The sequence below is a fragment of the Leucopleurus acutus genome (genome assembly GCF_964270905.1).
Source record: "Leucopleurus acutus genome assembly, chromosome: 2".
NCBI lineage: Eukaryota > Metazoa > Chordata > Mammalia > Artiodactyla > Delphinidae > Leucopleurus > Leucopleurus acutus.
In genome coordinates this window covers 106,333,623-106,348,444 of record NC_139143.1, presented here as the reverse complement: position 1 = coordinate 106,348,444, position 14,822 = coordinate 106,333,623, and the positions used below count along the sequence as shown (strand labels likewise).

At 36.2% G+C, this 14,822-nt stretch overlaps 1 protein-coding gene across 2 annotated transcripts in view; it reads right to left on the bottom strand.

Moving 5' to 3' along the window:
* Positions 1-3,222: 3,222 nt before the first annotated feature.
* The window catches only part of PLPPR5 (phospholipid phosphatase related 5), a gene marked incomplete at both ends in the record, with an annotated part of 126,962 nt that continues 115,362 nt past the window's right edge, over positions 3,223-14,822 (bottom strand). For both annotated transcript variants that reach the window (XM_082834501.1, XM_082834502.1), the window contains one exon: positions 3,223-3,255. In XM_082834501.1, the coding sequence (XP_082690627.1) occupies positions 3,223-3,255 (33 nt within the window). The remainder of the gene's footprint in view (positions 3,256-14,822) is intronic.

Genomic DNA, 14,822 nt, shown 5'->3' with positions numbered 1-14,822 from the left:
CAAGATCTGATTCAGCAACTGTGTACAGAGAAGCTGAGCTTTCGGCATCACAAGGTCATTTACAACTAGTCTTTAGCATCTTGCTCATACATAGGAGGCAGATTATGTAGTAGATTGTGTACCTGCTCAGTATCCCATATTGTCTCCAGGGGGTTGTGATTTGTAAATCAGGAAGTTGGTGAGATCCCAGGATGGCCCATGGGATGCAGAGGGTCTTTTAGCTGCCCAAAGAACTGGTCCAATCTGAACCACTGTGATCCCCTTCCAAACATTCTCCAGTCGCTCTGGCAATCTGACTTCCATCAGGATAGCCAGCATTCTTTATTCCTCTACCCCCAAGAAAGAATTAATACCTGGGGAAAAAAAATCAAACTTAGGTTTTTTAATTTAGTTTTTAAATTTTATTTGAAAAATACAATACACAGCAGAGAATTATTTCCTCCCCTACTGCTCTTTCACAAAGGAAACTGTATGGTAAATGGAACTGAGATATTTGGCTAGGATAGATCCTGAGAAAAGAGAGGCCCAGTTAGAAGTGGAATAGACAAAGTCTGTCAAAGAAGGTTCACCTCTCTTTTAACATAAAAGATCCTTTTAGATAATCTTAGGAATCAGATAAAACATGTGCAGAATTTCTGCCATGCAAACAGAGACTACTGAAATTTTCAGGCTGACCAATTTATACTGACCTGGGCCCCAAGTAACTAGAATAAAAAGATGTTTTTATCAGAAAGACATGTGTTTGTCTGCTTTCACTAGACTACCTATGTACATATTTACAAATGAATATTTTCTTAAATGAGTTTTATCATTATTCTCAGTAACGGCATCATGGTTAAGGGCTCTTTGCTGACTTTTTGCCTTATGCATGTGTATCCTTTTTATCCTTCTGAATTTCCTTCATGGCAGGATCATTCACTGCACAATCTTGGGTCCATGACATTTAAATATTACAGATGACCTTACTCTGATCCTGGTTTAAATGTGGATTTCTGAGGAATTTATAACTCCTGCATTCAGACCAGGTTTAACCAGGTACAGAGATACATTTATATATAATATATAGCTAAGGCTTCCAACAAGAAAAATGTGACTAATTGATTCCTTGAAGACTGATGCTAGAACCAAGAGAACAGATCTCTTTAAGTCTTACTTGTAATCCTGCCTCCTAAGATATTATGATCATTCCCTCCACTTTCATTGCCAGTAAGTGAATTCCCCATCACTGTTATTGCCTAAAAAGTCTTTAATGAGGGTCAAAGGCATTCCAAGCTTTTTTTGTGTTCTAAATTTCTACCGGAACTGAATTTTCTAGATAAGTCTGAAAGGTAGAAACGTGAATTTTCTGTTTGTTTGTTTGTTTTTCTGGCCCTACTAAAAGTGCTTTAACTCCCACGGTGATGAAAAAGAGTAAGTAACATCTAATTTGGGAGTAATGGACAAGTCTTTGGTTATATTTATTTTCTGATTTCTGTTAAAATCACAGAGAAAATTAAAAGTTTATTTCCTTTAGCTCTATCAAGGTTGGGAAGAATCTTCTCAGTCAATTAACCACTTCTCATATAAGACAAAGCTACTCTGCGTAGCTTTGAAAATCACAAAGTTATTGTTGAGCAGTACATTGAATGGTTTTCTCAGAGTCCAATTTATTTTCCTTATATTGTGATTTTCATCCTTAATTCCACGTGCTCAGTGTAAGGGAAGTCCCTCAGGGCCTCTCCTGAGGGGTGGGGTTAGGGCATGGGGGTGAGGGTTGCAGGACAGATGTCTGATTTAGGTTTTGACTTTACAAAAGACCTCACATCTAGACTCTTGACGTTATTTTTAAATAGGATTATAAATTGGCTAGTATATTATTGTGCTTTGAAAAGTGTTCGTTCTTAAAACACAAATGTTTAAAATACAGCATAACTTTTATAACTTTATTTTGGCATGTCTTCATTTTTTGAAGTGTAGATAGTTGCCCAGACTCCGTTGACCTCTGAAAGGCCTCGATGTGTCCAAAATAATAAGCAGCTGTGGCATATTTAAAAAGAATTCTAGGGTCAGAAAATCTAAATTTAAACTTTAACTGCCTCTTACTAGTTGTGTGGAATTGGGCACATTATTTAACCTGCGTTGTCTTTATTTTTCTCATCTGTAACACTAAAGCCAAACTCTTAATGTTTACCCAGGGTTACTGTGAAGATTAAATGAACTAATAAATGAAAATGTACTTTGTAAACTATAACGTACTACACGTACGCAAAGTAAAATACATTAACTACATTTCTTACTTCTATATAATTTAAACTGCGCTGTCAGGGTGTGGTTCTTTGCTATTTAAATTATCTGGAAACTTGACTAGTAAAAGCATGGAGCCTTAGACCACTCTTGAGACAATTATCAGTGGAAAAATGCTCAATAAATAGGTATCATTGCTAAGGATTTAGTCACTTTGACTCTCCTAAACACTGCCTGAATTCAAAAACTACAAGTCAACAATTAAACCACAACTGTCAGGAACAAAAATCCAAATAAATAATTTTTAATTATGATACATTACTTATTACAGTAAAAATTGGCATTTTCCCCTTCAAAAGCAGAAGCACCAGTCTTAGAATTTATAGTATGAATGGTATTTTAAGTGAAATATAGCATAATATTATGTGCAAACATTATTTTAGTACAGAACATACTTTCTAAAAGTAAAGTAATTTCACACACTGAAATCTGTTAGAATGGAAATAAGTCATGCTGAATAATGAAATAAAAACCCCCATGACTTTCAAAGTCCACTTCAGATGAAACATGGTGTGCTGCCGAATAGAAGATACATGAAAAATTAAAAAGCTTGACTAGCTCAAAATAGAGGGACTTCTTACACAAATACGACGCGCGTAGAGGTTTCTTTTCACATGGTCTCAGTGATTCTGTGAGAAACTGAAGTGAATGTTTTATTTCAGAATTAATTTTTGTTCATTGGTCATCATTTTTTATTGAACCTACTCTGTGTGAGGTTTTGTTATAGGTGCTGGGGAGACAGAGAAGAAAGACACAGTCCTGCCCTTGAGGAGCTCACAGTCTAGTGGGGGAAACAGATAAGTTGACACTGATTTTTAAATTATAAAAATGATTAGACAACTTGATAAACGTTTTTGTCATCAAACACACTTTGGGTGTTATGAATGGATGGTGAAAAGGGACGATGTCCAATGCAGTGAAAGACCATCTGCTTCAATATCATGTGACTTCTGCGAAGGCAGTGATGTGGTTCTGCAAAAAGAAAAGAATTACAAAGTCAGAGCCCTGGGAAAACTGGCTTTGTAAAAGATTCAGTGCTTTTACAAATAATCATTAGCCTCATATAAAACTGTAGCCCAGGTATGTTTAAACTGCAAAAGCATACAGCATTATTTAAATGAGTTGTACATATTATTACATAAATTTGGCTGCTAATTATATATTTTATTCAATATTATTAATTAACCAAATAGAGTAAAATGTTATACCTGCCTTATTCAAAATTAGCACTGAAATTTGGAGAGATAAAAATGGCAATGCCAGGCATGTTAATATTCTGTTCAGTGTTAATGGAATTTTAATGCTGCATGTTGAAGTTTCAGACTAATTGCTCCCTGTGAGACAGATGGCATAGAAGGAGTGGTGAAATGTTCAGACTGAAATGGCATTTGCTAGTTGACAAAGATCTCCTTTAAACACTTCATTTTTGATGTATGAATCCAGACTACAGACTGCAATCTCTGTTGTTTACCTCAACCAGAAAATTCTTTAAGGAGGTTTTAAATTTTTTGTTGTTGTTGTTTGTTTAAGCAACTGAATTGTGTACAAAGGAACCCTGCGGAACGGCTAATATGTAAATGGTTTCAGACATGCAACAGGCCATACCACGGCTGCTGAAATACTGCAGTGGAAAATCGACATGACATAATTAATCATGCCACATATAGGTCATGTCAAGAGCCAACTTAAGTGACAGCCCCAACCAATAACAGCAGCATTATGGAAGGGTTTTACCATCAAATTACCTGTTTGGAATGTTTTTCATAGTAGCTTGGACTCTTTATAAGTCAAAGACATCATAAATAGAATTTCACATAATGAATGCACGCCATGAGATTTCTTCCATGTATGTGTAGCTCTTTTCAAGTTAAGGTGTTTTAAATAGCTAAAACATTTTCTGAATGTATGTGAATAAATTAAAATTCATTTTCACTGAGTTGAGGCATATTAAACACTAGAAGCATATTACTAACCACAGCTTAAGGCATTATTTTCTAGGTGTGACCCACTTAAGCCTAGAGAAAAACAATATCAGTAAGAATCAGTAGTGAGCAGAGCATGTGGACCCTTTTACTAACCGCTTGACAAGACCTTAGATACTTTAATTTCCCATTTAAAAAAATGCATGATGAAAATGTTGGCAAATTCAACAGTTCATCTCTAAGTTTTCTTGAGTTTTCCTTCCAAAAGCACAAGCATGACTTTAGGACAAAAAATATTTGTCAGAGTTATATAATGCACTATGATTGAGTAAAAGCCATAAGAACTGTGGAAACAGTACATCACAGTTTTATTTCCAGTGGCCCCATGGGGATTTGAAATCTGTGAACAATTTGATATACAGTGTTTCAGTACAAAATTGACAGGAGTGCACTCCTCTGGACAGGACCTAGCACATAGTAATTTCTGGAGAGATGCTAAGATATAAATTGAAGATTAATCGGTCAGTGGCAAATGGAGGGTAGGGAAAGGGTGAAGACATGACAGTAAAAAGAAAGGAAAGGAGATTAAAACAAAGGAGAGGGCCTCCCTGGTGGCGCAGTGGTTGAGAGTCCACCTGCCGATGCAGGGGACATGGGTTCGTGCCCCGGGCCGGGAAGATCCCACATGCCGCGGAGCAGCTGGGCCCATGAGCCATGGCCGCTGAGCCTGCATGTCAGGAGCCTGTGCTCCGCAACGGGAGAGGCCACAACAGTGAGAGGCCCGCGTACCGCAAAAAAAAAACCACACACACACAAAAAAAAAAAAAAAACAAGGGAGAGAAAATGGATGCTGTTCCAAAGGCCACTGGCCTAGGTATCAGTGTTCCCTTAACCTAAATAATAAAGTGTCCACAAGGCTCATTAAATTTGCTGAAGATGATCCAAAGTGAAGGGGACAGCCATCACTTTGGAAGATAGAACTGAAATGTTAAAAGACCTTAATAAAGCAAAGAAAGTATCAGAAACAAATCACTGATAATCAGTGCAACGGAGAACACAAGCAGAGTAAGAAAAACCAAGGGATAGGTACAAGCTGGAGAGAGTGACAAAGAATGTGCAATGACTGACTGCAGGGAGAGCATATAAATTATCATCTAAACCTGGACATAGTGGGAGAGAAAAGGGATGTTAATCATACATAGGAATGACAGGCTTAAACTGGGGCTGTCCCAAATAGGGACACGAGGTCACCTTAGAAATGAGACATTGAATGGATAACTGTAAGTGTGCTATTGAGAACCAGGAAATCCTGGATTCAGTCTTGCCATTTAAAAGCACATTTTGTGGCTTCCCTGGTGGCGCAGTGGTTGAGAGTCTGCCTGCCGATGCAGGGGACACGGGTTCGTGACCCGGTCTGGGAAGATGCCACATGCCACATGCCGCGGAGCGGCTGCGCCCGTCAGCCATGTCTGCTGAGCCTGCGCGTCCGGAGCCGGTGCTCCGCAACGGGATAGGCCACAACAGTGAGAGGCCCGCGTACCGCAAAAAAATAAAAATAAATAAAATAAAAGCACGTTTTGGTGACCACTAGATCTTCCTTTCACTGCCCATAAATTCTGAAGGATATTACCCCTTTCTTTATGCTAAGTCATTACCAGGTTAAACTTCAAGGGTAAACAGTTTGTTTCCAGACTGATTCCACTTTTAGATGCCAGGGCTCTGGGGAAATGCCTGCTTTTTCCAATTAGTACCCTTTCACTTTCACATCACAATTAAGCTCTAATCTCTGAGTTGATTTTTCCTATTTGACTGGAATTAGAAGGGTTCTACTTGGGGCTAATCATTTAAAGATTGTCATTAGGTAAACAGAGGAAAATAAATAACAAAGTGACTATGCAAAAGGAAGAGAAAATAAAGGGGAAATTTAATAACAGTTTCCAAGTACATTAAAGGAGTATACAGAGAGCACAGGGGCCATCTGTTTATTAATTTCACTAAGAGCAAATAAACCCACACCACAGACTGAAAGGGATGGACCTTATATCTCAGTATGCTTTAAGAAATAAGATGAATTCTCGTCTAGCACAGGAGAAGTTTTTCCCTGAAAGAATCTAGAGAAAGGGCAAACTAATTACTTAAAGTCCTTACCATCTATAAGACTCTATGATTCTATATTATAACAATTACATGCATGTAAATGCATGATTTGAAATATTCAAATGGTATAATTCCTATGCAAGAAGTTATGACATTGCTCACTTCATCAGCATTTTTCTCAGTAATATTTAAAAAAACAGAATTGCACTTAATATTTTCAGATCACCTGTCTTGAGGAATGGACTCCTTATGAGGCAAACTAGGTGACAAGGATTTTCCCCTTTTAATCCAGCTGAATTCTTAATATGCAATACTAAATCTTATTAGTAGATGATAGTGCAAACACTCAGCAGGCAAACCAAAAGCTCATGCATAGAAGCTTAATTCAGAGTCACAAGAAGAAAGTGGTCATATAAATCATCAGTGCAAATTATACATACAGAGGATTAGAGTGGAGATAACAAAGGTTGTGTCCAAAGAGTTGAAGATTAGAATATGCTACATCCATTAGAAAGTGTTCATTCAAGTCCACAGCAAATCAGTGAGCAAAATACTGAATCCAGTCCTTGAGTGCAGAGGTCCCATGGAAAAACAAGTGCTTGTTTCTGAAAAGTAGTTTTGGATTCTTAAATTTGATAAACTCTAAGTCTCTAGCATATCAATTTTTGAAGCCTTAAGTTCTATGTGAAAATTTCTGTTTTCCTATTTATTCTATACCCCCAGTTGTATAAATTATGCTTTGGAATTTTAAAAAGTTACTTAAAACAAAATTGTCATTTACTTATGACATGAAAATTTGGTGATGACTTACCACCTGACAAGATCTGCCACCCGCCATTTCTCTTTGAGAAAACAGAGGGAGATGCAAAATGAGTACCTCAGGTAAGAAAACAAAAAATAGTCACTACTATTAAGGGCTATTTCATTGAAGAACACTAATTTCCCATTAATGAGTGAAAAAAATCAGTGAAAAAACAAAATATATTTGAATAAATATATACAAAATTTTATATTGAATAACAATAACAACCCAAACAATCTAGTATCTAGATCCCTTTTCGTTGTAATGGAAACCTGCACAAAAGGACATGGTTTCTGTATTTAGCTTAGCTTTGCAACCAATTCCAACACCAGTGCGCTCTAGCGCACATACGTTTATTGCCTTAATTGAAGGTGTTCACAGTGGCTGATTCCCATTATCCAGCTGAAGAGCCTTGCAAGACAGCCTTTAAAGGACCTTCCCTGTGAATTTTCTTCTTGACCACTCTCAATAGGTTGGATTTGGGACACCTACAAAATGTGTTTTATATATTATTTCAGTGTTTATTTAAATATTGACTGACTTACTTGGATAAAGTGCTAGTCTATTTAAAGTTCTACGCTGTTATATTGCTGGACCAAATGCTGAGGTTAAATGTTGTTCCAGTTTCTTTCTTTCTGGATGATTATAAACAGCTTTTGTTTTTTAACAGGAGGTTATCAGCAATCAGCTTTTATGCTAAACTTAAGCATAAAATGGGATCTGTGCATATGATGGCTAACTCAATGATTTGTGTACTCAGCTCTATTGGTAAGGAAGCTGGGTGGCACAGTGGACTCTGCAGTCAGGCAGTGTGAATGCCAAGTGTTTGAAGGTGGGCTCCGTACAAACTGAAATTTTCACAAGCAATTTAACCTTTCAGAGACTTAGCTTTCTCATTTGTGAAATGGAAATAATAATACCTATTCGAATAGATTTTTATTAAGATTAAATGAGATGATATGAACAAAGGTCCTTGTCTCTACTCAAACATATCATTATATCGATAGTTGTCTGTAAAAGCCAGAGAAACAAGATAAAAAAGTAAAAGAAAAGAAAGAAAAAGAGAGAGAATGAAGTCAAGAAGATTTTTATAATTGGTTGGAATTTCACAATGCTATAGTCTACAATTCTAATATCCAAACAAACTTTAAAACCCAAATGTTTCTGGTAAAATTGGTGCAAATTCATTTGGTGGTAAAAAACAAACCTGAATAGCTGTGAGGCAATTTCTCTGTTATGCTGTGGAAATATCCATCTTTGATTACAAAGTGATGCCCAAGATCCTGCTTGTATAACAGAATACACAGTACTTTTCCCTAAAATATAAAATATTTTAATCCTGAAAAACACCTAGCACTAATGATTTAGGATAAGGAATCATGGTCCTATAATAATCGACAATTATTATAGACACAACCTACATTTTATCAGGGGAAGGTGGATGGATGTCATACTCCCAAATATTGGCTATCTTTATTTTGCATTTGCTTCCTTCCTTCCTTCACTGTGTCTCTTGATGAAGGCAAAATGGGTAGGAGAAGAGAGAAGGAAGAAAAGTAGTAGCATATGAAGTGTGTGCTCTTAGACTCTACTTTGTCACATTGTTTTCCTCCTGGTAGGTTGTGAACTTGGTGAGTATTTTAGAAAAGAGAAATGATGTTAGGTCCATATTAGAAGAAATTATTAGAGAACTTCAAACTTGAGACTACGAAACATTGTAAAGTTCATCTAAGCAATTTCTTGTTTTAAAAAGTTGGGGATGTGAAGACATAAAAGATAAATGTGATAGAACCAGAGTTCTCTCAGGAAAGATGACTTTTGGGGAACTATTTCTTTTTTTTATAGTGGTTCTGTTTCAATTCAGAGTTTTATATTAGTTCAGAGTTTTGTTTCTTCGCAGGAATTTCCTTTTACACCAGTCTGAGAACCACTGCCAAAAGGTACAGAAAAGTGATTAGTTAGCAATGTGAGCACTGCCAGGTATATAAAATCAATTCTTAAAATATTATTTATCTGGTAAAAAGAGCATTGCCTAAAAAAGCAGTAATCCTGAATGGTTCTCCAAAAAAAAAAAAATCTCTGTGTTTAAATACTTCTGGGAACAGCTGCACATTATTTCCCTTGCTTAGAACTTCATGGGGCATAAGGTATTGAGAAGATGTGTAATAAACTCTTGGGTTTCACTGTAACTCAATGTTTCCCAATGCACCGACATGAAACTCCATGTAAGTCTATTAATACTAATGTGTTTATGGTCCTTAGTGGATGTGGGTATCCCTGGACTCTATCTAAAGTTTCTTAACTTCCCTAACTCTAATGACCTGTCTAACATAACTTTAGCCCATATTCACAACTATGTTCTCAACCATCAACTCAACGTACCTCCTGGCCTACCTCCCTCATACTACAAAGTTTCTTTGGCCATTTTAGAAATTTCCCAACCAATAATTGTGCATCTGCTCCAGCTCATCTTGCTTCTTTTCAATTCTATTTCTATTACATTCATTCTGGACCCCATTTGAACTCTCTTTAATGGCATCCTCAAGTCTCTTGCCCCAGTGCTCTTACCTCACTTGCCAAATAAAACCTTGGTGCAAGCTGGTTCCTCTATCTCGAATATTTTTCTCTCCTTCTCCCATGGCCACCAGTCCTTCAGATCTCTACATAGAGGATGTTGTAAGCATCGCTAAGTTTGGATGGGTCCCCGTTTATGTGCTCCTCTAGCATAGCTATCATCACCCTGTTCTGAATTTGCTTATAAAATTATTTATAAAATCTATAAAAGTACAGACTCATGAGACTGTAAACTCATGAGTCCTGGGAAAGGTACCATAGTGCGGCTTATTTGATATTTGTTACATGTTTCATATATTACAAACCTAGTAACAAATAAAATTTTACTATACATAACAAATGATGGTAAAAAATGTAACTCACCCATAAATTGTACCCATGCCTTCTTTTACACTAGTATTTTAATCTAACTAATGGCTTCTTATTTAATTTCTCTTTAACTTTTTAAAACGCATTATATTTGCTAAATAAGCAGCCCAATGTTACTTGACAGAGAAGAATCAGAGGATGTGGGTAATGAATCAAATGCATGATAAGTTCTTGTATAACCAGGAGCTGATTAGAACTCTTTATTTAAAAACTTGCCTATTTTCAGAAAGAGGTACCAGTCAATAAAAATCTGGATGAGCTACATCAAGAGTAATTTCAGAACCATTCAAACCCATAAGGGCCATTAGGCATGACACAGATACTTCAGAAAAATTTTGTAAAGGTAAACATATTGAATATATTTACCATACAAACCAACAATCCCATTCCTAGGTATTTATCCAAGAGATTGAAAAATATACATTTTCATAAAAACCTGTGTATGAATTTTTATATCAGCTTTATTCATAATTGGGAAAAACTGGAAACAGCCCAAATATCCTTCAATTGGTAAATGGATTTTAAAAAATGGTGGTACATCCTATACAACAGAATACCACTCAGCAATAAAAAAGGAAAAAAAGAAACCAGGTAACAACATGAATGAATTTCAAATGCATTATGCAAGGTGAAAGAAGACTCAAAAGGCTACATACTATATGAATCCATTTATATGACATCCTGGAAAAGGTAAAACTATAGGAACAGAAAAAAGATAGTGGTTGCCAGGGGTTGGGGGCTAAAGGAGGGGTTGGCTACCATTTTAGGGTGATAGAAATGTTCTATAACTTGATTGTGGTTATGATTACATGATGCTAGGCATTTGTCAAAACTCATAAAACTATATGCTAAAAAGGGAATTTTATAGGATGTAAATTATGCCTTTAATAAACCCCAATTAAAAAAAGGAGTACCATTAAGCCACTCTATGAATTAAGTCTAAGGGCCAAGTGATGACTAGAATTTGATTTGTCAGTTATTGAACTATTGTTTCAATATTTGTTTCAGTCACAAAAAGGGAAATACAAAATAAATGTATGGGAAGGTACTCAAAAGATGCAAATTAAAATGAGGTACTTCATTTATTTTTGACCTTTAAGATTGGTGAAGATTTTTAAGAACAATATTCTCCATTCTTGGTTTGATGTGAATCAAACCAAAAACCTTAAGAGTACTCATCTTCTTTTTTTCCAGCATTTCCACTTCTATAAATGTATCTTAAATAAGTTATTAATTGAACTTACAAATATATCTATTTTAGAGATGTTTACCCTAGTATTGTTTATAATTGTGGGAAATTGGAAGTGGAAGCAATCCTCTGCCTAACAAAGGTAATGATTAATTTATATGGATTAAAGTTTTTCAATGTAATTCTACATTGTAATTCTATGTGTACAGCACAGTGATTATGATCTGGAGCTCTGCAGTGATAAACATGGAATATAAATAAAAAATGGAAAAAAAAGTTCTGTATTCCAATTTCAGAATGCAGGTTATGTGACCCTGGGCAAATTACTTAACCTCTTTAAGTCTCCTCTGTAAAATCGGAATAACAAGCTACACTCAAATGATTTCTGTAAAAACTAAAATGGCATTTTATGTGTGATGTTCTTTGCATAATTCTGGACACATATTAGGTTCTCACTGAAGATTAGCTTTTACAGTTATGCTTGATATGATGATATATTCATTGAGCTGTGAGCATACTCATGATTATACTGTTACATGGGCAAAAGCTGGCTACAGAAGGGAGCATCCAGGGAGGTCCTGTACCACACACAAACTCAGACACATACTCGTGGGGTCTCGAAGGCTATTTTAAGAAAATATGTCCAGTGATTACTGTGGTAGGATATGGATATTTCCTATTCATTACTGTTTTGCTTACCCAGATTTCCAAATTTTAAATAATGTACATAAGTTACTTGTTGCTCCTTTAACAGAAATGACAAACAACAAAAACTAAATGTGGTTGTTTCATAAGACTGGGAATGGGGTCATTGTTTATTTTCCTAGTTTTAGTCAAATAAAACTGTATTTTCTCTACCAAAAATGTTCATAGTGTCATGGTGCTCTGGACTGATTTTGAAGGCTGCCATAGCTTCAAAAGCGTCTCTAGGACAGTCTACCAAAAGGGAACCAATCTGAGAGAAGAGGGGGATGAATGGGTGGAAGAAGTTTTCCATGTGTAACTAATGATGTGTGCACTGAGAATGATTTTTTTAATCCGTCATTGTCTTATTCTGTCCTTAACTAATGACTGCACGAATCATATAATTTAAAAATGCAGTCATCAACTCTATATTTATTCATAAAATGAGATGAGAGAGCTTGTTTATATTCAAAAGTAATGTACTGAAAAGACGCTTTAATAAAAGGCCTGCTAGATATGACTGAACAAAAAAATCTGGCTTTTATTCTTTGTATAGTATATTATGATTTATAAATAGTGTGGAGAAATAAATAATGAATATATGTAAGTACAAATAGGAAAAATGACATATGGCAAAGTAATATCAGTATATGCTAATTCTTCTAACCTAAAACGTTGATGCCTGGTTGGAATTTTTAAGCTTCCATTTTCAATTGCCTTTTTTAAGCAATATTAAATTTAACAAATGAGAACAGAGTACGGCATGTAAACATTGATTCACTTCAAATATTTTTCATAAGTGCTCAAAGCTTAGATTGAGAAAAAAGGCCTAAAATATAAAGATATTTTGTTCCACCAACTATTCCAATATCTGATCACTAATACAGTTGTTTTGACAGGTCCTATGTAACATTTACATTACAGTTCAGCAGCTCTGTTAAACAAAGATTTGCATTATAGAAAAGTAACTGAATCTTAAATAGATTGCCATTGTTATTCAAGCACAACATTTTGAAACCTCAAAAGAATTTATCACAGAGAGCACCGTAACGTATAATCATATTTGTCTTGGCAAGAAACCACAGGATTGTTTTGCTGTTGCTATGACACTAATGTATGCAACATTTTATACTATAAGATTTTCTGCCACATGTGCTATGTATGACATAGACGATCTGTATAAATTTTTAAATCCGTGAAATATATCTATAAGGGTATCCTATCCTGCAATAAAATGAAAATCCTATTAAGGGAATCATTATTGTTACAGGAGGGAACTAACTTGTGTTAAGCACCTACCATGTGCCAAGAAGTTCATTTGGGATCTGTTAATCCCAATAATCACTCCATAAGGAAAACATTATTATATCAATCTTTTTGGAAAAGGAGAAGAGGAATAATTTGTCTAACCCCACCTAGTTGTAATGTAGACAAACCAAGCTTCAGACTCAGGACTGCCAGCTGCAGAAGCTTGTCTCTCCAACCTCCACCCCACCCCCACTCTGCCTAAATTTCAGCTCAGGCTTCACCTTGATTTCTGTGATTTTATAATCTGCAAAACAGTCAATGTAAATGTTAATGCATGGGGTTTCCTGGGTCACCGTGAATTCCCTTAGAATTTTTCTATCCATATAGTTTTCCTTCACAGTTGCCATGGGAATTAAACAAAACATGGTAATTTCTATCTGTATTAGTACACACTCCTTATGCCATTTCTAGATTTTTCGAACTGCCATCACTGGTTACCACTTTCACTCAGGTGATGCTTCTGTTAATCAGGAAGTGCTTTCATACAACGAAGCTTCTTGAGTAGTACAGGTTAGTGAAAAGTCCCTGACCCGATGTACAAAGCTGTAATCTTGTAAATTATTCCTAGCATTACCTTCCCTTTCTTGTTGTTGGCAAGAGGGAATTACCTTTAGTTTAAATGATTAGGTCACATAAACCTAAGAAAAAATGCTTAGGCTTAGATGGAAAAAAAATATTTTTTCTCAGAAAGCATTGCCTATACCTGGCCCTATCCACTAAGTGAGTTCTCAAAGTGATCTCCAATGAGCCAGCCATAAGTGGCTACAGTGGCCTGTTCTATTTGCCTTAATAAAACTATGTAGATTATCAACTCCTCTCAGATTTATTGGAAATATTCCATTTTCTATCAAAGCCCATCTATCCTTACATTTATTTTTAAATATTTTTGTTCCCTGGCTAGATAGTGAGTGTCCCTTTCTTTAGATTTGCTGTTTGGTACCAGTTAAAATTGATAATGCATAAGCACACATCATGTGTATGTGCTTACCTATGCAAATCTGAACAGCAGCATTCTGCCTTAGAGAGAGAATAAGCAGAGGGCAAGAGAGAAAAAACAAAAGCACTTAGTGTTTTGTTTCTGGGATGAATGCAGCTTGACCCAGGAGGATCCCTGGAAGGAAGGAAGTCAAGGTGCTCCTTTTCTGTTAGTTATGGCCAAGAGAAATGTCTGAAGAGAGGACAGGAAAACTCCACAGATGAAAGGTCAGCAGGTTTCTTGAGGTGGGTAGGGTGGAGGGATAGTTTTCTTAGTGACACCCTGGTCAGCAGTTAGCCCTTTTTCACTGTAAAGTACTGGTATGGTTAGATAACTCCTGCATATAGACCGAATGCTTGTGTGCCCCCAAATTCATATGTTGAAACCTAATCCCCAACATGATATCAGGAAATGGGGCTTTTGGGAGGTGATTAGCTCATAAGGGCAGAGTCTTTTATGAATGGGATAAGTACTCTTATAAAGACCCTAGAGAACTCCCTCACCCCTGCTGCCATGTGAAGACACAGGGAGAAGATGGCCGTCTATGAACCAGGAAGTGAGCCCTCACCAGAGACTGAATCTGCCAGTGCCTTAATCTTAGACATCCTAGCCTCCAGG